At 40.6% G+C, this 27013-nt stretch overlaps 1 protein-coding gene across 1 annotated transcript in view; it reads right to left on the bottom strand.

Moving 5' to 3' along the window:
* The window catches only part of LOC122803932 (NADH-ubiquinone oxidoreductase chain 5-like), a 71710-nt gene extending 63645 nt beyond the window's left edge, over window positions 1-8065 (bottom strand). The window contains exon 1 of the mRNA XM_044073608.1: window positions 6878-8065. Coding sequence (XP_043929543.1) covers window positions 6878-8065 — 1188 coding nt within the window. The remainder of the gene's footprint in view (window positions 1-6877) is intronic.
* Window positions 8066-27013: the final 18948 nt, after the last annotated feature.

The following is a 27013-nucleotide window of genomic DNA, read 5'->3' as shown; positions in this document are numbered from 1 at the left end:
TGCAACGTTTGGTGTGGAGGGATTGGGATTTCTTTAGATGTAGCATTTCTAACAGAGCTGGATCAGACATGGCTTTGTATGTCAAGCAGAGATTGCCTCTAAGTAGGCAATGTGAGATAGAGAATATTTGGAGTTTTTTGAGTAGGACAAGTGTTTAAGTATTTATATATAGAGTGTTTATATATATATAGAGAGAGCAGGAGATAAAATGTGTGTGTGTGTGTGTGTGTGTGTGTGTGTGTGTGTGTGTGTGTGTGTGTGTGTGAGAGAGAGAGAGACAGCACAGCATGTCTTACAGCTTATAGCTGATAAGTGGTATACAGTTTACTTCTAGCTTTTGTAAAGTAAGTTACAGCTTTTAAAGCTGATAGGTAGTTTCAACTTTTTGTTGTAATTCTGAGACTAGTTTCCACATGTCCTGAAATTACAAAATTTGATAATGCAGAACAGTAAATATTGAACATCACTGTTTTGCCACTAAAGATGCTTTTTGCAGACGGGCAAGCCCCAAAACATATATGTATATATATATATATATATATATATATATATATATATATACACACACACACACACACACACACACACACACACACACACACACACACACACACACACACACACACACACACACACACACACACACACACACACACACACACACACACACACACACACACACACACACACACACACACACACAGAAAAGGGAATAGTCCAAGAAGCAAGTTATACTTAAAAAATAAAAAAAAAAAACACACACAAAAACTGACCAGCCAAACAAGAGCCATAAAGATAACAGAGTGGATATGTTGAGTTTAAGGAAGAAATTATGCATTGTTACTGTTTTACAAGAAGCCCAGAATTTCAAGATAGAAGATATTCAAAAAGATTAAGAGAAACGTTAGAGAAAAAAAAAAAGTGTGCAAAATGAACTGCCAAAAGCTTCAAATACAAATTTGTGTTCATCAATGCAACAGATCCATGAAAAACACTACATAGACAAAGAACTTTGGGCTTCTTGGAAAAAGACATGACAGAGGAAGAGCAAAAATATAAAGAATTAAACCTAAGAGATTTTTGAAATGTACTAAAAGAAAACATGGATATGGGAAAGAAAAAGAGAGCCAGACTAATAAATGCCAAAAAAGCAGCTCCAAAGATATTTTAGGAGAAACACAGACAATGGCACCCAGATAAGGACACTATTAGCTGGTTGAACTGGAGTAGGCTTGGCAGTTCCAGCTATCCTAGGCGATTTAGGTTGTGACAGTGGTGTGTCCGGTAGGCTGTGCCAGTAGCAAATCTGGCAATGTAGTTATAGCAGGATGATAGTTTATTAAGATCTGTTTTGTTTAAGTTGGAGAATAGAGGTGAGGCATAGAGAAGAGTTGATAGCAGATGGGAACAGGCAATTGCAGTTCTAGCAAGTGGGGTAAGGAAAGGTTTGATTCTGTAAAGAGAGCCAAGTTTTTTATTAATGGTTCTGATAGTTTGATTGATATGCACATCGAACTTCAGGTTGTTATCAACTATGGCACCCAGTAGTTTAGTTTGGGCTTCTGGGGAGATGATAGTGCCATTGTTAGCAGTTATGTTGAAGGATGGCAGGGGGGTCCTGCATGTGGGGGAGAAGAGGACCAACTTAGTTTTGTTGGGGTTTAGGATTAGATGTTGATTGCAGAGCCATTCTTCCATTGTATTGAAGGTATTTTGGGTTAATGTGAATAAAGTAGCTGGTGAGGTGTCAGAACAAATCAAGGTGGAGTCATCCACATACTGAATGCAGGTAGCATCTGGGATGACTGAATGAAGGTTGTTGATAAAAATGGAGAAAAGAAGGGGTCCTAGTATCGAGCCCTGGGGGACTCCTAATGTGATGGGTAGGCGAGATGATAGCTTGTCCTGCCATAGGACTGCCTGTTGCCTGCCCTGCAGGTAGGATTGAAGCCATTGGAGTGCATTGTTGTTTAAGGAGAAAGCCTTCAAGGTATTTATAAGCATTTTGTGGTCAACCATGTCAAAAGCGTTGGATAGATCTGGAAAGAGTGCTGAGGATAGTTTGTTATTATTGCGGTTGTGGTTAATGACGTTAGAGAAACAGAGGAGGGCAGAAGTAGTACTGTGGTGTGGCTTAAAGCCATGCTGAAAGTTGGACAACAGCTTGTTCTGTGTGAGGTAGTGCATGAGCTTTATGAGTACACACTTCTCCATAATTTTAGCTAGAGGTGACAGAATAGCTATAGGTCTAAAGTTTGCCAGTTCAGTGGAACTGTCTCCTTTATGGAGAGGTGTGACGTGAGATTTTCCATATAGTGGGTACAGTAGCTTCAGATATAGCTCTGTTGATCAAGATTGAGATGGAGTATGCTATGGTGTCAGCAGCCTTTTGCAGATAGTCTGCTGGGAGGAGGTCGGCAGCCAGGGTGGTGGGTCTTAGTTTCTTAAGTAGGGCATGAATAAGTTGAGTAGGAACAGGTTGGAAGGTAAAGTATGTTTGGGTACTGGGTGTGGCTACATTAGAATTAGAGCCATTGGGAGAGAGTTAGCTGGCTAGAGACCGGATAGTCTCTGTGAAGAAGCTGTTGAAAATATTAGCAATGCCTACTGAGGATTTTTGTTGGGAAGCTGAGGGGGGTGGAGTGGCGGTTTGGCCTGGATGGAGTATTTTTGTTTATTCCTGCCCAGAACGTTTGAGGTTTGTTTTGGTGTTTATGCAGTAGATGGTAGTAGTGGTTATTTTTGTCTAAGGTTATGGATTTTTTTGTGTCATTCCTTAGGTGTCTGAATCTTAGTTGATCAAATACGGCTTTTGTTTTTCAGTAGGTGGCCCATGCTTTGTTTCGGAGTGAAATTTTGGTTTTGGTATCTTTAGAAAGCCATGGTGCAGTATTAACTTTGGTTCTAATAGAGCAGCTGGGAGCATGGGAGTTAAGAATAGCAAGGAATTTGGTTTTAAAGTATGCTACTGCTTCATCTAGGGGGAGACTTTTTAGTACTGACCAAATAGTAGCTGAATATATCCAATACCAACAAAATGATAGATTTAGTGTAGAAAGTCTAGTGTAGGTTCTGTCACAGCTTGATGGAGCAAAGATTCCCTAAAGTAAGGAGAAACAGTTGGAGCAGGAGATATCTGAAGAAATATGGATTTAGGAAAGAAAAGGAGATTTAATATGGCATAATATTTATACAAAGGAGAGAAGTTGAAACAAAATTAGGAAAAGCTCCTAGTTGGAAGCCAGGCCCAAATGCAGTACTTAACTTCTGGCTAAAAAGTATCAAGATCTTTACATGAAAATTTAGCTTTGAGTAAGAACTACATATATTTTCATCCCTGATAGACACCCACCTGGTTAACAACAGGAAGAAATGAGGTCTATATTACATTATCGAAAATTAATTTAATCGAATGGCATTTTATATCAAAATGCCATTCATCAAGTTGTTTATAGTGAGATCGTGGTGCAGGGAAGATCAGAAAATTTGCCCTTTCCTCATTGTAGTGTGATCTCAGAGTTGGTATATATATATATAATTAGTGGGGGGTGGGGGGCACAGCTCCCCACAAGAGCGAATTCAGTAAATGGCATTTTCAATGTAAGTAGTATTCCATTAAATTATGTTTCGATTATGTAATACAGACCCCAAAAAATGAAATTCCTACTTAACAGTGAACCTGTAATCTATGCTAAAACTAGAGACCAATAACTTGCCTTCTGATTATCTACAAACTATATACTGGCATTAATGATGACTGAGTTTATAGTCATTTAGAAGAAAAACTCAATCATGGCAATCGAATAAAAGGGTGACAAAAGTAAGTCATATGTAACAAAGAATAATTTATTAATTAAAGTCATCTAAGTATATCATGGAGAGATTACAAAGCAACATTTGACATTATCTCTTATTCATGGATAAAGGAATGCTTACAGATGTATAAGATACACGCTACATTGATCAATTAAATTACAGTGACCATAAACAGTGGCAAATCATCTTGCAATTAAACTATGACAAAGGTCAAATTATTATCCCAAGGAAAAAATCAAAGCGGGGGGTATTCCAGGATGATTCTTTGTCACCACTGTTGTTTTGTCTTGCCCTTAACTCATTAAGCTGTTTAATTAACAGACAAGGTCTTGATTATAATTTGGCTCCCAGAAAAAAATGCTTAAAGATTTGTCAACTGTTTTTTTTTTGTGGATGACTTAAAATTAGATAGTTCATCGGGTGAGGAGTTGAAAGCACAACTGCAAGTGGTTAAAACTTTCTCAGATGATATGAGTAAGTGACACCCCAACCCTATGTACAAAAGTGAGGAAAAAGGAGTTGTGGATGGATGGATGGATGGATGGATGGATGGATGGATGGATGGATGGATGGATGGATGGATGGATGAATAGATAGATAGATGAATGGATGGATGGATGGATGGACAGATGGATTTTGTCTTGATAACTATATGAAAGCAACTTTTAAAAAGGGAAAGTTATGCTACCAATAAAATGTCAGTCTAGGACAGGAATGTGATATAAAGGAAACTGAGTAGGAAGGAGTATATAAATATTTGTGAATAGATGAAGGATCGGCAATAAAACGAACAAATGTAAATAAAACTTAGCAAGGAATACTTCAGAAGATTAAACTAATATTGAAAAGAGTCCTGACATTTATGAATAAAGTCCAAGCTGTAAACAAATTTGTTCTCCCTTTTTTAACTTACAGTTTTAATGTGACTGACTGGCCCCAAATGGTATTGATCAGATGTACAGGTTCATAGGTAGGTACTAGGCTGTCTGCCCAAAGGCATTTATAAGCCTAGCCAGAATGTGTTGGCTTTCGCCACCCCTCTTAGATTAGTTCCCTGCGCCTCTGTCCAGCAGAGCTGAAGTGATACCCGGGGTAAACTTTCTGTTTCCCATCCACTCGTCAAGGTTTCTCTTGAAGAGTGTTAGTGAGAAGCTCTGCCTAATGTAGATTGTAATCTTGTTCCAAAGCATGGGACATCTCTGGGACAGGAATCTATCCCTCCAGCACATCCTATTTATTGTTGTGTTGAGGTTTAGAGCCCTAGAGCATGTGGCTCGAGGGGATGTGGTTTTCTTTAGGTGGAGCATGTCCATCAATTCTGGGTTGGACATGGCCTTGTATGTCAGGCAGAGATCACCTCTGAATAGGCGGTATGCAACTGAGTACAGCTGGTGTTTCTTCAGTCAAGCTGCATAGGGCATCTGTTTGAGGCCAGTGATCCTCTTGGTGAGGTACTTCTGTGGTCTTTCCAGCTGTTGCAGGTGGTTTGTAAGGTACATCCCAAATGGGGCATTGTACTCTATGACAGGTTGGATGAGTGATGAGTAGAAGGACACAATGACCTCTTTTGATCTGGATGCAAACTCTTTTGTGATTAGGTAGGCCACATAGAAGAATTTTCTAACTACTTTGGCAATGTGATTATCAAAGGAGTGATTACTATCTACTTGGGTCCCCAGATCCCTTATTACGTCTTCTGTATTTAGGGGAGTACCACCTATGTGGTAGTTTGTGGGTACTTTATTTTTTCCAAAGGGGATGACTATGCACTTTTTGGCATTCAGCTTGAGGCCATGATTTTGGCACCAGGTATCCATCTCAGTGAGACCCTTTTGGAGGATGTCTGTGTCAGCCGAAGAGTCAGTTATAGCCCCTAGATTGCAGTCATCTGCGAAATTGGTCAGCCATAGTCCTCCTGTGCTTGCCCATACCTCTGAGAAGTATATGCCGAACAGGAGGGGTCCTAGGACTGAGACCTGGGGAATGCCACTTGTAACCGGTTTAGAGTCAGACCTAGCTCCCACAACTCTCATCATGTGGGTTCTGTCCATGAGCCAGTTGGCAACCCATATTGTGAATTAGGGGTTTATGTTCAGGCTGGTGAGCTTGTCTATAATACCAAAATGGGGAATGGTGTCGAAGGCCTTTGCGAGGCCTAGGTAGGCTGTGTGTACCACCTTTCCCTCATATATAGCCTTGGTAACTGTCTCAAAGAAGTCCACCAGTTTAGGAGGCATGATCTGCCCTTAACAAAGCCGAACAGGGTAGGGTCCAGTATTTGGAGGTTCCCAATGTCTTTGTTAATGAGTTCCATGATGATTCACTCCATAGCCTTGCAGACCAAGCTAGTCAGGCTTATAGGGCGATAGTTCCTGGGGTCTGTTGTGGCTCTACCTTTGTGGAGCAGAATAACTGTTGCTGTGCACCACTCTATGGGTACATAGCCTGTAAAGAGGCTGAGTTTGAACAGTGCGTTTAGGTGAGGGGTTAGTTTGTCTTTGAGCTTGTGTAAGATGCAGCCTGGGACATCTTCTGGTCCCATTGATGCTGTGTTTTTAGCTTTGGAAAGGACTGTTTTAACCTGAGTGTCTGTGATTTCAGGGGCTCTACATTCTTCTGGTATGGTTATGGGCCCTTTTTTGGATGAGAGGGGGGTGAAGTTTGCACTGAACCTGTCTGCCAGGATGTTGGTGATATCTGTCGGTTCAATGTATTTTGTGCCATTTTGCACTAACTCCGAGCAGATCTGAGCATTGCCACTTAGATTATTGACATAGCTAAAGAATAGGCCTCCTTGAAATGAATTACATGTATAGATCTGCAGTCATGTGATGTAAACAAAGTGACAGTTTTAACATGAAGACGGGAAGTCTAAGATGACCTCTCTGCCTAAGTTAGCAGAAGCATTCAGGTGGAAAGTGCGAATGGAAATCAAACAAGAAGTTTCAGAAATGAGACAGCAACTGAATGTGCCAAAAATAAACAAAAGAATATAAGGAGAAGGAAAAGAATGTGCACAAGTCATAAATATAGCAACAAATACAAATATAACAACACATACAAATATAGCAACAAATACAAATATAGCAACACATACAAATATAGCAACAAATACAAATATAGCAACACATACAAATATAGCAACAAATACAAATATAGCAACACATACAAATATAGCAACAAATACAAATATAGCAACACATACAAATATAGCAACAAATACAAATATAGCAACAAATACAAATATAGCAACACATACAAATATAGCAACAAATACAAATATAGCAACACATACAAATATAGCAACACATACAAATATAGCAACAAATACAAATATAGCAACAAATATAAATATAGCAACAAATATAAATATAGTAACACATACAAATATAGCAACAAATACAAATATAGCAACAAATACAAATATAGCAACACATACAAATATAGCAACAAATACAAATATAGCAACAAATATAGCAACACATACAAATATAGCAACAAATACAAATATAGCAACAAATACAAATATAGCAACAAATACAAATATAGCAACACATACAAATATAGCAACAAATACAAATATAGCAACAAATACAAATATAGCAACAAATATAAATATAGCAACAAATACAAATATAGCAACACATACAAATATAGCAACAAATACAAATATAGCAACAAATATAAATATAGCAACAAATACAAATATAGCAACACATACAAATATAGCAACAAATATAAATATAGCAACAAATACAAATATAGCAACACATACAAATATAGCAACAAATACAAATATAGCAACAAATATAAATATAGCAACACATACAAATATAGCAACAAATATAGCAACACATACAAATATAGCAACAAATACAAATATAGCAACACATACAAATATAGCAACAAATACAAATATAGCAACAAATATAGCAACACATACAAATATAGCAACAAATACAAATATAGCAACAAATATAAATATAGCAACACATACAAATATAGCAACAAATACAAATATAGCAACAAATATAGCAACACATACAAATATAGCAACACATACAAATATAGCAACAAATATAAATATAGCAACAAATACAAATATAGCAACAAATATAAATATAGCAACAAATACAAATATAGCAACAAATACAAATATAGCAACACATACAAATATAGCAACAGATACAAATATAGCAACAAATACAAATATAGCAACAAATATGGAGATTTCCTGGAACAACATCATGTTGATCAGGATTTGATGGACAAATAGTTAAGGAGAGGTGAGCTGGAGCTGAAATCAAAGGATGAACGATTAATACTGGTGTCTCAGGATACTGGACTACGTACACATTGGTTTACGAAGTCCATTGCACATATGGGAGAAACAGACAAATGTAGGTTTTGTAAAAAACAGTGGGAAACATTTGAATATCTTGTTGCTTTGTGCAATGCACTCATGTCAGAGGGCCTGTACATGGAAAGGAACAAAAATGTGGCAAAATTGTTGCACTGGATTGTGCAAAATACTACAATACAGATGTAGCTGAGAAGCATTGAGACATGAACCTCAAAGTATTACAGAAAATGATGAAGTGTACATCACATGGGATCACCCATTACCAGCAACTCAAAAAATAGATGCAAGAAAACCAGCTATAGCAGTCCATAAAAAAGACAAAAGTAGCATTGATCTTTAAAATTGCTACACATAGCAATTACAGTGTCTCACATACAGAGAGACACAAAGGTATATACTATGAGGATTTGCAGGCAGAAACTGGAGCATTGTGGAAGCAAGATACATAGACAGTTCCAATAGTAGTAGGAGTAATGGGTCTAATAAAACAATGTATAGTTGTGTACAGATATGCTACCAGTACATGTAACACCATATGAACTGCAGGAGTCAATTCTGGGCACATTGTGGGTGCTGCAAAGAGCACTTCTGGCTAACATCAAATAATGATACAAATACTAATTTCATGAACTGTAATTATACCCTCACCTAGGAATGGGGTCCACCCCATCATGATATTAGAAACCCAAAAGATTTGTAGAAATTAAACTCAGATCTCCAACTTGATATATGTAAGTTTTAGCTCATTCTGTCTTACTATTCTGTGACTTGCAGTTGTGAGTCAGAGAATGTCAGACAGTTTCTCTCACAGCCTCTTAGATTCCCAGGTTCATGAGTACTTATTAGGTTATTGATCTGTGAGGATCATAAGAAGCCTAACCTTACATCCCATAGTAGTTTTTTAGGCCTTATATTTGCATACAAGTAGCTCAGAAGTAGGCAAAACAAGGATATTTTGGGGCATAAATTTATTTGTTGCCCCTAACCATGAGAGACTTGAGTGTTAAACTGGGAGTGAAATTATGGTTTCTCATCCATTCTTCCAAATTATGTTTTAAAAGAGTAAGACAAGTACCTTGCTTTATGTGGAATGGAAGACAGTTTCATAAAACAGGTCTTCTCTGTGATACATATCTATCTCTCCAGCATGTTCTTTTTATGTTGCAAAAGAGAATGCGATACCTTGGGCTGGTGTTCGTGCCACTCCTGGACTTGTGATTGTGTAACAGGTCTGACAGGATAGGGTGTGCTAGGGCTCTATACACATGGCAGAGGTCACAGAGGTCACCACTTAGCAATGTTTGTGATGCTGAGAAGTGGGATACGGTTGGAGATGGTCTGCATAGTTTTTGTGATTCAAGCCCTTCTTTGATTTATTTATTTATTTTTTTAGTGCAAAAACATGTATTCAACCCAGTTGTGATGACTGTTTATACTTCTGCGTACCGAATAGAACATTATATTTAATGATTGGCCTGATGATACCCGAGTACAGTGGAATGATTACATCCTTGGACCTGGAATTGTACCTTTAAAGAGAAGCTGTGTGATGAAGGACTTTCTTACAATATTTACAACATGGTGATCAAAGAACAGTTGATTGTTGAGATCGGTTCCCAGCTACCTGACTACTGGATCTGCTTTCAATATGTTTTGTCAGTGTGATAGCTACAAGGGAATTCATGTTTGCCAAAGGTTATTGACATTTAGTTTTAGTCCATGATTCTGACACAAGCTATTTATTTGGGAAATGCCCTGTTGAAGGAGTTGGGTGTCATTCGGGGAGTTTATAATTGTACCAAGTTTGCATGTATCTGCAGACTTGGTCGGACATAATCCCTTAAAATTTATTTTATCATCTGAGAAGTGAATGCCAAACAAGACTGGCTCATGGACTGACACATAGGGTACAAAACTAGTGTCAGACCTTTGGAAGGAGGTAGAGATACCCACCCATGCACCCAGATTTTTGGGGCTCAATTTGTGAGCCAATTTGCTATCCAGTGAGCTATAAAGGGATTTATATTTATCTGAGAGAGTTTATCTATGATATCTGAGTGTATAAATAGTGCTGACTGCCTTTGCAAGGTCTAAATATGCATTGTGCACTGGTTTTCCCATATGCATTGCTTTAGTAACCTTGTCATAGAAGTTGACCAGGTTAAGTAGACATGATCTACCATTGACAAATAAAAAAACTCCAGCTATACTCTGTGGCATATCATCTACTCAGAGATGATCGCTGCTTAACATACAAGGCCATGTCAAACCCTGAGTTGTTGGACATGCTCCACTTAAAGAAATCCCAATCCCTCAGAGCCACATGCTCCAGGGATCTAAACCTTGTCATCACAATGAACAAAACATGCTGGAGGGATAGGTTCCTGACCCAGAGACTCCCCAGACTCTGGAATAGACTGCCCATACATGTCAAGCAAAGCACCTCATTGGCCCTCTTCAAAAGGAACCTTGATGATTCGATGGGAGATAGGAAATTCACCCCGGGGATCATGTCAGTTGCTCTGCTAGACAGGGGTCCAGAGAAGTAAATATTGTGGGAAGAAATATCCAGGGAATTGTTATGGCTAGGCTTGCATAGGCCCTAGGGCCGATAGCCTAGTACCAACCTATGAACAAATCAGAACTGGCTTGGTATGAGGTTTTGTAAGTTACCAATGTCATTATTAATTAATTAATTGATTTATTTATTTGACATTTGTTGACTGGGATAGTCCTATTGAGCATGTGCCCTTTCAGCGGAGGCCTGGGGAGAAAAGCTACAGAGTACAAGTTATGCAAGTAAAACATAAACAGTACAAATAATGCAAGTAAAAAATCACAGGAGTGAAGTAAAATCCAAGAAAGACAATTGCAGTTTATACAATAAAAGGTTAAACAGATGTCTACTACAGTACAAGTAAGAGGTTTCATTAAAAGAGGCATTTCAAATTAGTAGTAAGTGTTGAGGAGGATGAATATAATGAAGGATGCAGAAAGTTCTGAATAGGATAGAATTAGAATAGATAGCATAATTTTTGGAAAGGAAGGGAAGAAAAACATTCATAACACTCTTTCCCATAGTCTAGGCGATGTTGCTTGTCAGGTTTATGAGTCTACAACTACTCAGCTCCATAGATGCCTCACCTTTTTACAAGGTGACGACTGTTGCTGTCATCCATTCATCTGGCATGAAGTCTGTTTGGAGGCTGATATTGAATAACATCTGTTAGTGGTCTGACTAGACATATTTCAGACTGACCAGCAGGCAGCCTACTATGTTATCTGACACTACAGAAATAATGTTTTTGGGCTTGTATTGCACCTTGAGGACTTGCTGAAGGGGTATAGAAGCAGGTATGTGGAAATATAGGAGGGGAGAGGAAGAGGGGTGAAGTTTAAACTAAATTTGTTTGCTAGCAGACTGGCTATATCTTCTGGGTCTGAGTATGTGATATCCTTTACTATTAGCTCTGTGCAAAGCTAGACATTGTTTCTGAGATTTCTAACATAGTTAAAGAAGTTTTCTAGTTATCTTTCACCTGGGTGGCTAGTTTTACCTCATATCTGGCTTTCATTGATTTGAATCTTCCACTGAGAACATGGGATAAAAGTAAAAAAAAATAATCATTAACAGAGATCCCAGATCAAGGTTACTTCCTCAAACAGAGATCCCAGATCAAGGTTACTTCCTCAAACAGAGATCCCAGATCAAGGTTACTTCCCCAAACAGAGATCCCAGATCAAGGTTACTTCCTCAAACAGAGATCCCAGATCAAGGTTACTTCCTCAATATTGGAACAACCGACTTCAATAGATGACAGAATATAAGACATTGAGTTAACATGCATTTTATAAAGTAAACCAGATTTGTAATTGTTACAGTTGTCTTTCTTTCTACTTGTAGCAGACTATCATTTCTGAAAAAAAAGTGTTTTTGGAGAGTGGAATAATTTTCTGGGACAATGCTATCTATTCTAAGCCCATAAGGCAAGCCACCACACAATCATTCTGGTCATTGGAGTCTCCATCAAGAGACACACAGATGTCCCTCTCACCAGGCTGAGTAAGGAGAAAGTTACGGTCAGTTGCTTATTAGGGGCTAGGATCACCACATTACTCATGCACTCATGTCATTGGACCACAATTAAAAATATGACTCAGTCATAGTACATTTGGGAGTAAATGACCTGAGCTGTATCTCTCTAGACTACATAAAGAGCGACATCAGGGAGCTCTCAGAATGTGTCTCAGGCTTGTATGAGCCTAGCATTGAGCAGCATTTTACGTTATCCAAGCATAATGCCACAATATGAACAAAAGATGGTTGACTTTAATAATTGGCTTAGTTTCTGGTATCATTCTAAGGGGGTGCAATATTTGTCAGCATGGAAAAAGATGGTCAACAGACCATGCTGCTTTGCCAGGGATAGCCGCACCTCTCCCCTCTAGGCTTTTGAATATTAGCTAAAACATTGTCTTCCCCCATAGTGCTTTTTTAAGCAATGCCAAACTGAAAGTACTTACAGCATACAGTAACAAATCAAAACCAAGAAAATCTAAAGATATTACTGCTCAGTGCTAGGAGTCTAAACAAAAAACTCCACTCCCTAGAAGCTCTCTTTACCCTAGAGAATGCTGATGTCTATGCGGTCACTGAGACATGGTTTAAAGCCTCAGAGAGCACACTAACAGTGCAAGGTTATAATGCCGTCCACACATTTTAGGCCTGCTACTTCACAGGCAGTGACTAAAGGTGGAGGTCTCTCTATTTACATCAAATATAAATATACTTCAAGGCTGGTGAAACAGGACAATGCACTTGAGCTACTGCATGTTCAAATCACCATAGGCAAAATCCAATATCACTTCCTTGCAAACTCTATGACCCCTCTATGACCCAGTACACCCATACCATGTATGTAAACTTATTAAAAACACTAACCATGCAAACCAATACCCTATTCATGGGTGGCTTTAATTACCCCACTATTAAGTGGGAATCCCATACGACACCAAACATACATGCAGAGAGATTCCTGGATTTTGTAAACAGAAACACCCTGGACCAGATAATCAATACACCAACCAGGGATGCAACCATACTGGATCTGGTCCTCACTAATATAGAAGACTGCTGCACACCTCCTACTGTAATGCCTTCCCTGGTAAGATCAGACCCCAAAATGGTCTTCTTTGAAGTAAAAATAAAACCTGGACCCCCCCAGATAAACCTGGAATATTCAGGAACTCCACTAAGGCTAACCTCCTGCGATTAAGTGAGAACCTGGCAACATTTTAAGCCCCCATAAACCATGAGAACACTGCTGCCTGTGCAGAACTGTTCACAGAAACCCTGTACAAGCATGCTAATAGCTGCATAGAGGCAGCTGTACCCATCAGGAAGAAGTACAGAACTAACTCAAAAAACAAGCCCCCCTGGTGGAATCACAAAATCAATAGGCTGTATAACAGGAGGAAGAAAATCATGGCAAAAATTAGGAGGTGCAGCACCCAGCAGGATAAATGCACTCTCATCAGACTAAACAAACAACTCAGAGGACAAATAAAGTCTACTAAAGCCAAATTTGAGGTAAGTATGGCCTCCCAAGCCAAGGACAGCCACAAAACATTCTTTAACTATGTTTGCAACCTGAAAGGCAATACACAATTATGTCCAGAGCTCATTGTAAATGAAGCCACCTATACTGAGCCAGAAGATATAGCAAACCTCCTCGTTAATAAATTAATTTCCAACTTTACCCCTTTCTCCCCCTCAACCTTCCCTCAGGAAATATCATCATATATAGCTCCTCCTACTATCACTAGGGAACAGGTCCTTAATGCTCTCTGTAAGACCAAAGACATTGCATGAATGGGCCCAGGCAATATCACAGGATGCCATCTAAATAGCATGAAACATGACCTATTAGAGCCTCTAGAATAACTATTTAACTGTAGCCTCCAAACTGGCTTCATACCTCATGAATGGAGAAAGACTACAGTCATCCCCCTGCACAAAGGCGGGCCATCTACTGACTCGGGAATGTACAGACTCATACATTTCATAGGCTGGTACTAGGCTATCAAGGTCTATACAAGCCTAGCCATAACAATTCCCTGGCTATTTCTTCCCAGAATATTTACTTCCCTGGTCCCCTGTGTAGCAGGGTGAGTGACATGATCTCAAGGGTGAATATCTTATCTCCCGTCCAATCGTCAAGGTTCCTTTTGAAGAGGGCCAAAGAGCTGCTCAGCTTGACATGTATGGGCAGTCTATTTCAGAGTATATTTCACTAGTCTTATATGTAAAGTCATGGAAAGAATTATAATGGAGATGATCAATAGAGATATAGTAAACCTCCAGACACTGGACCCAACTCAGTTTTGTTTCATCAAGGGCAGATCATGCCTACTCAGTCTGGTGGACTTCTTTGAGAAGGTCGCCAAAGCAATGGAAGAGGGCAAAATTGTTCATACTGCCTACCTTGACCTGGCCAAGGCATTTGACACAATACCCCACTCGGGCATTTAACAAACTCAACAGGTTGGACACAAACCTGTATGTCACCCAGTGGATAGCCGATTGGTTTACAGGCGGACCCAGGAAGTTAGAATTGGGGAATCCACCTCTACAAAGAGGCCAGTCACAAGTGAAGTCCCGCAGAGATCAGTCCTTGAACCGCTCCTTTTTGCCATTTACTTCTCAGAAGTCAAGGTCAATGTCAGTGGTCTCTGGCTGACTAAATTTGCAGATTATTGCAAATTAGGAGCTGTCATTGAATCTCACACTGACACAAATATTCTCCAGGAGGGCTGACACAGACAAACAACTGCTGTCAGAGCCATGGACTAATAGTAAATGGCAAGAAATGCATAATAGTATCCTTTGGGAAGGCATCCATCCCTGGTAACTATCATATTGACAACACACCCCTTAGAGATGACCCAGTAGTCAGGAAATTAGGGACACACTTAGATTGTAATCTAGCCTTTGGCCATCACGTGTCTACAGTGTTGAGGAAATCATTCTATGCTGAGAAATTTAAAAACAAATGTATGGCATCTAAGTCCAAATAAGTCATTGTTCCACTGTATTTGGTGTTCATCAGACCTATCAATGAGTACAATATCCCCTTTGCTATGTACCTTACCAGGCATAGCCAACAACTGGAATGTCCCCAGCAGTTCCTCACTAAAAGAATATCCTATGCAGACCACCTCAAGGCCCTATCCATGTGTCCTGTCTCCTACAGACTTTTGAGGAGAGATCTGTGACTGTAACGAGGCATTGTCAGACCCCACTCTGATGGTCATCCTGCATATCACAAAACAAGCAGCACCAGAATTACCTACTCTAGAGACTTAAACCTTGTCTGTCATATAAATAAGACCTGCTAGAGAGATAGGTATGTATCACAGAGACTACCCCATCTATGGAACAGGCTCCCCATCTATGTAAGGCAGAGTTCTTCCCTAACCCAATTCAAGTGCAACTTGGACAATTGGATGTGAAACTGGAAAGTCATCCCTGGTTTGAACCGATTTCACTAACGGACACAGGCGACCTGTAAATGGTTCATCTCCCAGGCCCCTGCTTATGCTTATCAAGGGTATCAGAACTTGTCAGAGATTTGGGATGCATGGCTAGGCTTAAAAAGGTCCTTATGGTCATTAGCCTAGTAAACATTTATGATCCTATGAACCTATAACTAGAGACAGCTCTGAGAGGTACCATTTGTTTTGCAGCTCTGTGCGTATAATCTGTGTGGAAGTGTGAGGTTCACTTAGCTGCAACAATGAAACTCATATGTCAGAAGCTCACTATATCAACGTTTTTACTGTGAGGTTCAGATACTGAATTTTACTGTAACAGGCTTATTTTTGTTTCAGCTTCAGAGTACAATCAGTGTGATTCATTTATTACAAATATGAATATGATGTGGTTTCTAAACATAGCCAGTTTGTGCTTTAGAGAAATGGATTTCAGGAAATTACCTTGACAGCACAATTCAAGAAGTGAATTTCTCAAAATATGCTTTGAGATCACATATCAGACTAAAGCTGTGATGATTAGTGTCATTATAATTCTTTCAAATGCACAGAAGGAGAATGTTCAGAGCCATTGAAGTGAAACAGAATGAAGAGTAGTGAAATACAGAGAGCAGGCAATTCAGGTGTGCAGGTAACACAGTCAGACAAAAGTGAAACGGCATGATGCCTATGGGCACTGTCATCCTAAAGGTAAAACAGCATGATGTACCTGGACACAGTCATCCTAAAGGTAAAACAGCATGATGTACCTGGACACAGTCATCCTAAAGGTAAAACAGCATGATGTACCTAGACACAGTCATCCTAAAGGTAAAACACCATGACGTACCAAGACACAGTCATCCTAAAGGTAAAACAGCATGATGTACCTGGACACAGTCTTCCTAAAGGTTAAACACCATGATGTACCTGGACACTGTCATCCTAAAGGTAAAACAGCATGATGTACCTGGACACTGTCATCCTAAAGGTAAAATAGCATGATGTACTTGGACACTGTCATCCTAAAGGTAAAACACCATGATGTACCTGGACAAAGTCATCCTAAAGGTAAAACACCATGATGTACCTGGACACCGTCATCCTAAAGCTAAAACATCATGATGTACCTGGACACAGTCATCCTAAAGCTAAAACAGCATAATGTACCTGGACACAGTCATCCTAAAGGTAAAACAGCATGATGTACCTGGACACAGTCATCCTAAAGGTAAAACACCATGATGTACCTGGACACAGTCATCCTAAAGGTAAAACAGCATGATGTACCTCGACACAGTCATCCTAAAGGTAAAACAGCATGATGCACATGGACACAGTCATCCTAAAGGTAAAACAGCATGACGTACCTGGACACAATCATTCTATAGGTAAAACAGCATGATGTACCTGGACACAGTCATCCTAAAGGTAAAACAGCATGACGTACCTGGACAGTCATACTAAAGGTAAAATAGCATGATGTATCTGGACACAGTCAATATAAAGGTAAAACAGCATGATGTACCTGGACACAGTCATCCTAAAGGTAAAACAGCATGATGTACCTGGACACAGTCATCCTAAAGGTAAAACAGCATGATGTACCTGGACACAGTCATCCTAAAGGTAAAACAGCATGATGTAACTGGACACAGTCATCCTAAAGGTAAAACAGCATGATGTACCTGGACACAGTCATCCTAAAGGTAAAACAGCATGATGTACCTGGACACAGTCATCTAAAATGGACACAGCCATCCTAAAGGTAAAACAGCATGATGTACCTGGACACAGTCATCCTAAAGGTTAAACACCATGATGTACCTGGACACAGTCATCCTAAAGGTAAAACAGCATGATGTACCTGGACAGTCATACTAAAGGTAAAATAGCATGATGTACCTGGACACAGTCAACATAAAGGTAAAACAGCATGATGTACCTGGACACAGTCATCCTAAAGGTAAAACAGCATGATGTACCTGGACACAGTCATCCTAAAGGTAAAACAGCATGATGTACCTGGACACAGTCATCCTAAAGGTAAAACAGCATGATGTAACTGGACACAGTCATCCTAAAGGTAAAACAGCATGATGTACCTGGGCACAGTCATCCTACAGGTAAAACAGCATGATGTACCTGGACACAGTCATCCTAAATGTAAAACAGCATAATGTACCTGGACACAGTCATCCTAAAGGTAAAACAGCATGATGTACCTGGACACAGTTATCCTAAAGGTAAAAGAGCATGATGCACATGGACACAGCCATCCTAAAGGTAAAACAGCATGATGTACCTGGACACAGTCATCCTAAAGGTAAAACACCATGACGTACCTGGACACAGACATCCTAAAGGTAAAACAGCATGATGTACCTGGACACAGTCATCCTAAAGGTAAAACAGCATGATGTACCTGGACACAGTCATCCTAAAGGTAAAACAGCATGATGTATCTGGACACAGTCATCCTAAAGGTAAAACACCATGACGTACCTGGACACAGTCATCCTAAAGGTAAAATAGCATGATGTACCTGGACACAGTTATCCTAAAGGTAAAACAGCATGATGTACCTGGACACAGTCATCCTAAAGGTAAAACAGCATGATGTACCTGGACACAGTTATCCTAAAGGTAAAACAGCATGATGCACATGGACACAGTCATCCTAAAGATAAAACACCATGACGTACCAAGACACAGTCATTCTAAAGGTAAAACAGCATGATGTATCTGGACACAGTCATCCTAAAGGTAAAACAGCATGATGTACCTGGACACAGTTATCCTAAAGGTAAAACAGCATGATGCACATGGACACAGTCATCCTAAAGGTAAAACACCATGACGTACCTGGACACAGTCATCCTAAAGGTAAAACAGCATGATGTACCTGGACACAGTCACCTGAAGGTAAAACAGCATGATGTACCTGGACACAGTCATCCTAAAGGTAAAACAGCATGATGTACCTGGACACAGTTATCCTAAAGGTAAAACAGCATGATGTACCTGGACACAGTCATCCTAAAGGTAAAACAGCATGATGTACCTGGACACAGTCATCCTAAAGGTAAAACACCATGATGTACCTGGACACAGTCATCCTAAAGGTAAAACAGCATGATGTATCTGGACACAGTCATCCTAAAGGTAAAACACCATGACGTACCTGGACACAGTCATCCTAAAGGTAAAACAGCATGATGTATCTGGACACAGTTATCCTAAAGGTAAAACAGCATGATGTATCTGGACACAGTCATCCTAAAGGTAAAACAGCATGATGTCTCTTGACACAGTTATCCTAAAGGTAAAACAGCATGATGCACATGGACACAGTCATCCTAAGTAAAACAGCATGATGTATCTGGACACAGTTATCCTAAAGGTAAAACAGCCTGATGTATCTGGACACAGTCATCCTAAAGGTAAAACAGCATAATGTACCTGGACACAGTTATCCTAAAGGTAAAATAGCATGATGCACATGGACACAGTCATCCTAAGGGTAAAACACCATGACTTACCTGAACACAGTCATCCTAAAGGTAAAACAGCATGATGTACCTGGACCCAGTCATCCTAAAGGTAAAACAGCATGATGTACCTGGACACATTCATCCTAAAGGTAAAACAGCATGATGTACCTGGACTTAGTTATCCTAAAGGTAAAACAGCATGATGTACCTGGACACAGTCATCCTAAAGGTAAAACAGCATGATGTCTCTGGACACAGTTATCCTAAAGGTAAAACAGCATATCTGCTGTGGCTTAGTGGTACTTCATGCAGTCTAGTGTGTCCAAGGTCTGGGGTTCGAGAATGACAGAGTTGTTTGGGTTGGGAGGGTGGCCTAATGGTTAAGGTGTTTGCCATACAAACACAAGGTACAGGGTTTGAGTCTCACAAGGGATAATTGCCTAGGCTTAAAATGACTCACAAGGGCAGTTAGCCTAGTACTAATCTATGAACCTATGTACCTGTACACAGTCATCCTAATGGTAAAACAGCATGATGTACCTTGACACAGTCATCCTAAAGGTAAAACAGCATGATGTACCTGGACACAGTTATCCTAAAGGTAAAACAGCATGATGTATCTGGACCCAGTTATCCTAAAGGTAAAACAGCATGATGTACACAGTAATGATTGCAAATGAGGGCCTGTATGTAGATAAGCCACCACACATATGGAAACTGACAGGAAATTTGGCAGGATTAGGCAGAGATGCAAAAGGCAATGCCATGCATCATGTCATTAATCCATTCTGAATGCTGGGGATCTTCAGTACACATGAGCTAGTCTAGCAACATGATGTTAATGAGACTACCAGCTGCAGCTATACAACAGGCATTACTGTCCACCTTTAGAGCCAGTTTCTTCTACTTTGCATATTATTACCCACCATGCCTCAGCCAGTGCACCCATGAGCCATCTTGGTAATTCTCATTGGTCACATCTGGTACATGCGCATGGCTGCCTTTTGATATGTCAGCACATGAAATGCTGAATGTCACCCCCCCACAAAAAAATAAAAAGACCAAAGACCATTTGACCATTGATGAGTTAATCTCGAAAATCATTCTTCTCCTTAAAACGTCTTTTTGCAGATGGGGCAAACTTCCACTGCACCACCCACACCCCCTAGAACTTATATATATCAACTCTGAGATCACCATGCCTCAGTGAAAAGGGAATATTCTGAGAAATGGCATCTTCATCTTGGTATATACAAGTACAATCCTAGTGGGTCCCAACATTTCAAATGGTTACACACGTGCACTGTCTGTGAATGTTTCATGCTAGCTGCCTTTCCACAGGGTCATTCATAGGTTCATAGGTTGGTACTAGGCTATCTGCCCTAGGGTATTTATAAGCCTAGCCAGAGTGTATTTGGCTTCCGCCTCCCTATTAGATTAGCCTACTGTGCCTCTGTAAAGTAGGTCACAGAAGGTACCCTTTTAAGATTAGTTTACTGTGCCTCTGTCTAGCAGGGACACAGGAGAGATCCCAGGGGTGAATTTGCGATTTCCCATCCACGCGTCCAAATTTCGCTTGAAGAGGTTCAGCGAGGGGCTATGTCTAACATAAATTGGGATTCTATTCCAGAGTGAGGGGAGCCTTTGGGAAATGAATCTGTCCTTCCAGCATGTCCTATTTATTTTTGTGCTGAGGTTTAGGTCCCTGGAGTGTGTAGCTCTAAGGGACTTGGATTTTTTGAGGTGGAGCATGTCCATTAATTCTGGGTTTGACATGGCTTTGTACGTCAGGCATAGATTGCCTCTGAGCAGGCGGTAAGCAACTGAGTAGAGCTGGAGTTTTTTTAGTCGAGCTGCATAGGACATCTGTTTGTAGCCCATGATCCTCTTGGTGAGGAACTTTTGGGGTCTCTCCAGTTGCTGCAGGTGTCGGGTAAGGTACATCCCAAAAGGGGCGTTGTATTCAATTATGGGCCTGATGAGTGACGGGTAGAGAGGCACAATGACCTCTCTTGATCTAGATGCGAACCCTTTTGTGATAAGGTGGGCTATATAGAAGGTCTTTCTAACCACTTTGGCAACATGATTATCAAAGGAGAGATTACTATCTACGTTGGTCCCCAAATCTCTTATTACTTCTTCCATACTTAATGGATTACCACCTATGTGGTCATTTGTGGGCACCTTGTTTTTCCCAAAGGGGATGACTATGCACTTTTTAGCATTTAGCTTGATGCCGTGGCTCTGGCACCAAGCATCCGTCTCTGTGAGACCCTTTTGGAGGATGCTTGTGTCAGTTGGAGATTCGATTATGGCCCCCAGTTTGCAGTCATCTGCGAACTTTGTCAGCCATAATCCCCCCGTGTTAGCCTGAACCTCAGAGAAGTATATACCAAACAAGAGAGGTCCCAGAATTGAGCCCTGTGGGATGCCACTTGTAACTGGTTTGGATTCGGACATGGCACCTGTGATTCTGACCATGTGGGTTCTATCTCTGAGCCAGTTTGCAACCCATCTTGTGATATAGGGGTTGATATTTAAGCTGGTAAGCTTATTTATGATGCCCGAGTGGGGTATTGTGTCGAAGGCTTTTGCGAGGTCCAGGTAGGCTGTGTGGACTACCTTGCCCTCATCTATGGCTTTGGTAACTGTTTCTAAGAAATCAACTATGTTTAAGAGGCAAGATCTGCCCTTAACAAAGCCGAATTGGGTAGGGTCCAGTGTCCGGAGGCTCCCAATGTCTTTGTTTATGAGTTCCATGATAATACGCTCCATAGCTTTACAGACCAGGCTAGTCAGGCTTATGGGGCAATAGTTTCCGGGGTCTGTTGTGGCACCACCTTTGTGGAGTGGGACCACTGTAGCTGTATGCCATTCTTTGGGTACATATCCTGTAGTAAGGCTAAGTTTGAACAGTGACTTAATGTGAGGGTTCAGTTATTCTTGGAGCTCGTGTAAGACACAGCCTGGGACACTGTTCAGTCCCATAGATGCTGTGTTTTTTGCTTTGGAGAGGGCAGCTTTCACCTGTGCATCTGTGATGTCAAGGGAGGTTACATTCAGTTGGGATAGGCGTTTGCTCCTTTGTGGGGGAAGGGGGGGAGAAGTTTGCACTGAATCTGTCTGCCAGGATGTTGGCTATGTCTGTAGGTTCAGTATATTTTGTCCCGTTATGCAACAATTCAGAACATATCAGGGAGTTTCCGCCCATGTTTCTGACATAACTAAAGAAGGCCTTGTGATTATCTTTAGTGTCTAGGGCAATTTTTCTTTTGAAACTGGCCTTTGATGATTTCATGAGGGATCAAAGTTTCTTGCTAATACTGATCAGAGATGCCTTCTCTTTTTGGGATTTTGCTCTGTCATGTAGTAGCTTCCTCCTTTTGTTGTATAGCTTATTTATGGCTGGGGTCCACCAGACCGGTCTCCTGTTTTTGGAGGAGTGAGTCTTGGTTTTATTTGGGATAGCATGATCCATGCATTCCTGCAGGTGCTCATAGAATGCATTTGTAAAGGATTCTGCGGATTGGGCTGTATTATCCTCTGGCCCAGGGGCTTTGAAGGATTCCACCTCAGTCTTGAGAAGTGCAAAGTTGGCTTTGGAGAAATTCTTTACAGTGATTTCCTTGGCTGGGGGTGGGGACGGGATATGGATGTCCACGGAAATTTGTTTATGGTCTGATCTAACCAATGAGGGGTTTACCTCTGGTGTGGAACATAGAGTCCCCATGTTGGTGATGACCAGGTCCAATATGTTGTTCCCTCTTGTGGGAGTGGTGACCAGCTGTTCCATTGCGTTAGAGTTTATAAATTCAAGGAACCATTGGGCAAGGGTGTTTGGGCTTGAGTAGTTTTCCCAGTCAATGTTTGGGTAGTTGAAGTCACCCAATAACATAGTGTTTGGAGAGACCTTTATATTCTCCAGTGTTCTCAGGAATGCCAAGTGGAGTTCCTGTAATAGGGAGGGTGTTCTGTAGCAGGCTACAAACTGAAAGGCAGTTTTGCCCGCTGTTAGTTGCACATGGATGGTTTCCGATGCTTCGTGCAGTGCCACTAACCTGGAGGTGTAGGTATCTTTGATGAATATAGATACTCCCCCTCCTTTTGTGCTTCGTCCAAGTTTTGGGGAAACGCATGGTGTGAGTTATAACCTGGTAGTGCTGGGGTGCTCTCAGGAGTCTTGAACCAGGCTTCTGTTACTGCACAGACATCGATTTTCTCCATACTGAGGAGAGTCTCGAGTGCATGCATCTTGATGTTTAGACTTCTGGCATTGAGTAGCATTACCTTTAGTTTTTTTATCTTTGGGTTGTCTATGGAGGTGGGTTTGTCCTTTGAGCCTTGCCTAAAAAAGGCACTATGGGGGTGGCAAGAGCCTTGGCCAGTATACGAAAGCCTAAAAGTGACAGGTGCAAGCCGTCCCTAGCGAAGCAACGTGGCTTGTCGAGCATGCCATCCCAGGCTGACAAACACTGGATCCCCTTTGAATGACACCAATACTTTAGCCAATTGTTGAAACTGATCATTTTGTCTTTATACTGTGGCATCATTCTTGGTGAGGGCAAGATGCTACTCAAGGTCAGGGACATACCAGCCTGGGCTACATGGTCAGAGAGCTCCTCTATGTCTCTTTTCATGTAGTCCAGGGAGGTACGTCTCAGGTCATTCACACCAGCATGGACAATGATGGAGTCATACTTGTACTTGCTTTGGAGTGACCTGAGTGCTTGCGTTATGTGGCGGATCCTGGCACCCAACAGGCAGCTTACAGTGATCTTCTCCTTGTTCAGTCTGGTGAGTGGGACGTCAGTGTGCCGGACAATAGAGCCCCCTATAACAAGTCTATTTGGTGTGTTGTTTGGCCTTATGGGCTGTGACTGTGAGGCACACTGATTTTGTGAGATATGTGATTTGTGGGTATTGTTGAGGGGTGGCTGTTGCTTGGATATCTGCTTAGGAGGTCTTTGCTGTTTAGGCTGATTTTTATTTAGAGCCTCTGAGTATGTTTTTGTGTGTTTATGTGTTAGGTATGCAGATGCAATAGGTCAGTGTGAGACTGGATTTGAGGTGTGGGTGGTTATCTTTTCCTCCTGACTGACTGTTCCAGTCTTGGGTTGAGAGACCTCTGCCTCCAATTTGGCTGGGTAACTGCATCTCTCACTTGTATTAGAGTTTGTTGGAAGGAGGAGAGGGTTGTCTGTATACATAAGGCAATTGTAACATTGCCTCGAAATTCTCAGATTCACCAGCTGGACTGGAGAGTAACCTTGAAACTGACCCTTGGACATACCAGATTAGTATAGGGAACTGTTTTTTTTACTGATCAGATTAGGGAAGGGAACTGATTTTTCACTTGATCAGGAAGGACCAATCGGGAGTCTAATACTTATGAGAAGTCAAGGAGGGTGTAGTGCTTTAGTTAGTTAGTGTTTCCTTATAAGAGCTGAACAAGTGCAGGGCTTTAGAAAGAGAATAGAGTGATTACTTTGAGAGTTTGAACAGCTCTAAGGGAAAAAGTGAAGAGCAGACTTTGTGGAGCCTGGAATAGTTTAAACCTGTTTAGGCGGCGCTGCCTGACGCTGCTCAGTGCGCAAAACCGTGCAAAAAGATAGTTGTAGGGTTTTAAGAGAGAGAGATCAAGGAGTTTAGAATTGGCCCAAAATGGCCAATAAAACAACAGCTTCTAGCTAGTAACAACTCCTCCAGGGACAGGCAGGCTGTTCAGTGTTAACCACACCCACTGGTGAACACAGAGACTTCCCTTTAGCCCAAGCAAGCACTGGCCTTCTAGAAACTTCCAAACAGTTCAGAACAGCAAATCTGTAACTGAACTTTCTTAACTTTCAGAAAGTGGGAAAAAAGCAAGATTTTTTTTCTTTTTGTTGTATTTTAAAGGTAGCAGAGATACACAAGCAGCAAAATAATCACAACAGTACAATAAATGACGCCACACTTGACTGCTAGGCACTTCACATAGTAGATGTACATCTTGGCAGGTATATAGGCCAGTATGTAAGTTTTCCATTCAGTTAAACAGAAGGCCACATATAATGATATAATGTTGTCCACTGTGTCATGTGGCATTAGATACTGAATATGTCTTATTACCATGGGTGATGACCCTCATCAGCCCCCCGGATTATGGCTGAGATGGCTTATGTGTGTTTGAACTCCTAAAGGGATAGTTCTGCTGCTGGAATATATCTGGAAAAGCACTGTAATATGCAATGGAGACCTACAACAAAAACATTCATGATTTGCACCATGTTACATAGTACAGTGGTACATATGCAATGGAGACCTACAACAAAAACATTCATGATTTGCACCATGTTACATAGTACAGTGGTACATACACAATGGAGACCTACAACAAAAACATTCATGATGTGCAACATGTTACATAGTACAGTGGCACATACGCAATGGAGACCTACAACAAAAACATTCATGATGTGTACCATGTTGCATACTACAGGGGTACATACACAATGGAGACCTACAACAAAAACATTCATGATGTGTACCATGTTACCTAGTACAATGGTACATATGCAATGGAGATCTACAACAAAAACATTCATGATGTGACCATGTTACATAGTACAGTGGTACATATGCAATGGAGACCTACAACAAAAACATTCATGATGTGACCATGTTACATAGTACAGTCATACATACACAATGGAGACCTACAACAAAAACATTCATGATGTGACCATGTTACATAGTACAGTGGTACATACGCAATGGAGACCTACAACAAAAACATTCATGATGTGTACCATGTTACATAGTACAGTGGTACATACACAATGGAGCCCTACAACAAAAACATCCATGATGTGTACCATGTTACATAGCAAAGTTGCACATACGCAATGGAGACCTACAACAAAAGCATTCATGATGTGTACCATGTTACATAGTACAGTGGTACATACACACTGGAGACCTAAAACAAAAACATTCATGATGTGCACCATGTTACATAGTACAGTGGTACATATGCAATGGAAACCTACAACAAAAACATTCATGATGTGTACCATGTTACATAGTACAGTGGTACATACGCAATGGAGACCTACAACAAAAACATTCATGATGTGTACCATGTTACCTAGTACAGTGGTACATACGCTATGGAGACCTACAACAAAAACATTCATGATGTGTACCATGTAACCTAGTACAGTGGTACATACACAATGGAGACCTACAACAAAAACATTCATGATGTGCACCATGTTACATAGTACAGTGGTACATACACAATGGAGACCTACAACAAAAACATTCATGATGTGTACCATGTTACATAGTACAGTGGTACATACAAAATGGAGACCTACAACAAAAACATTCATGATGTGTACCATGTTACGTAGTACAGTGGTACATATGCAATGAAGACCTACAACAAAAACATTCATGATTTGCACCATGTTACATAGTACAGTGGTACATACACAATGGAGACCTACAACAAAAACCTTCATGATGTGCACCATGTTACATAGTACAGTGACACATACGCAATGGAGACCTACAACAAAACATTCATGATGTGTACCATGTTACCTAGTACAGTGGTACATACGCAATGGAGACCTACAACAAAAACATTCATGATGTGTACCATGTTACCTAATACAGTGGTACATAAGCAATGGAGACCTACAACAAAAACATTCATGATGTGTACCATGTTACCTAGTACAGTGGTACATACGCAATGGAGACCTACAACAAAAACATTCATGATGTGTACCATGTTACCTAGTACAGTGGTACATACACAGTG

The sequence above is a fragment of the Protopterus annectens genome, chromosome 6.part0, assembly GCF_019279795.1.
Source record: "Protopterus annectens isolate FY-2018-M chromosome 6.part0, PAN1.0, whole genome shotgun sequence".
Lineage (NCBI taxonomy): Eukaryota > Metazoa > Chordata > Ceratodontiformes > Protopteridae > Protopterus > Protopterus annectens.
This window is presented reverse-complemented; position numbering and strand designations above follow the sequence as displayed.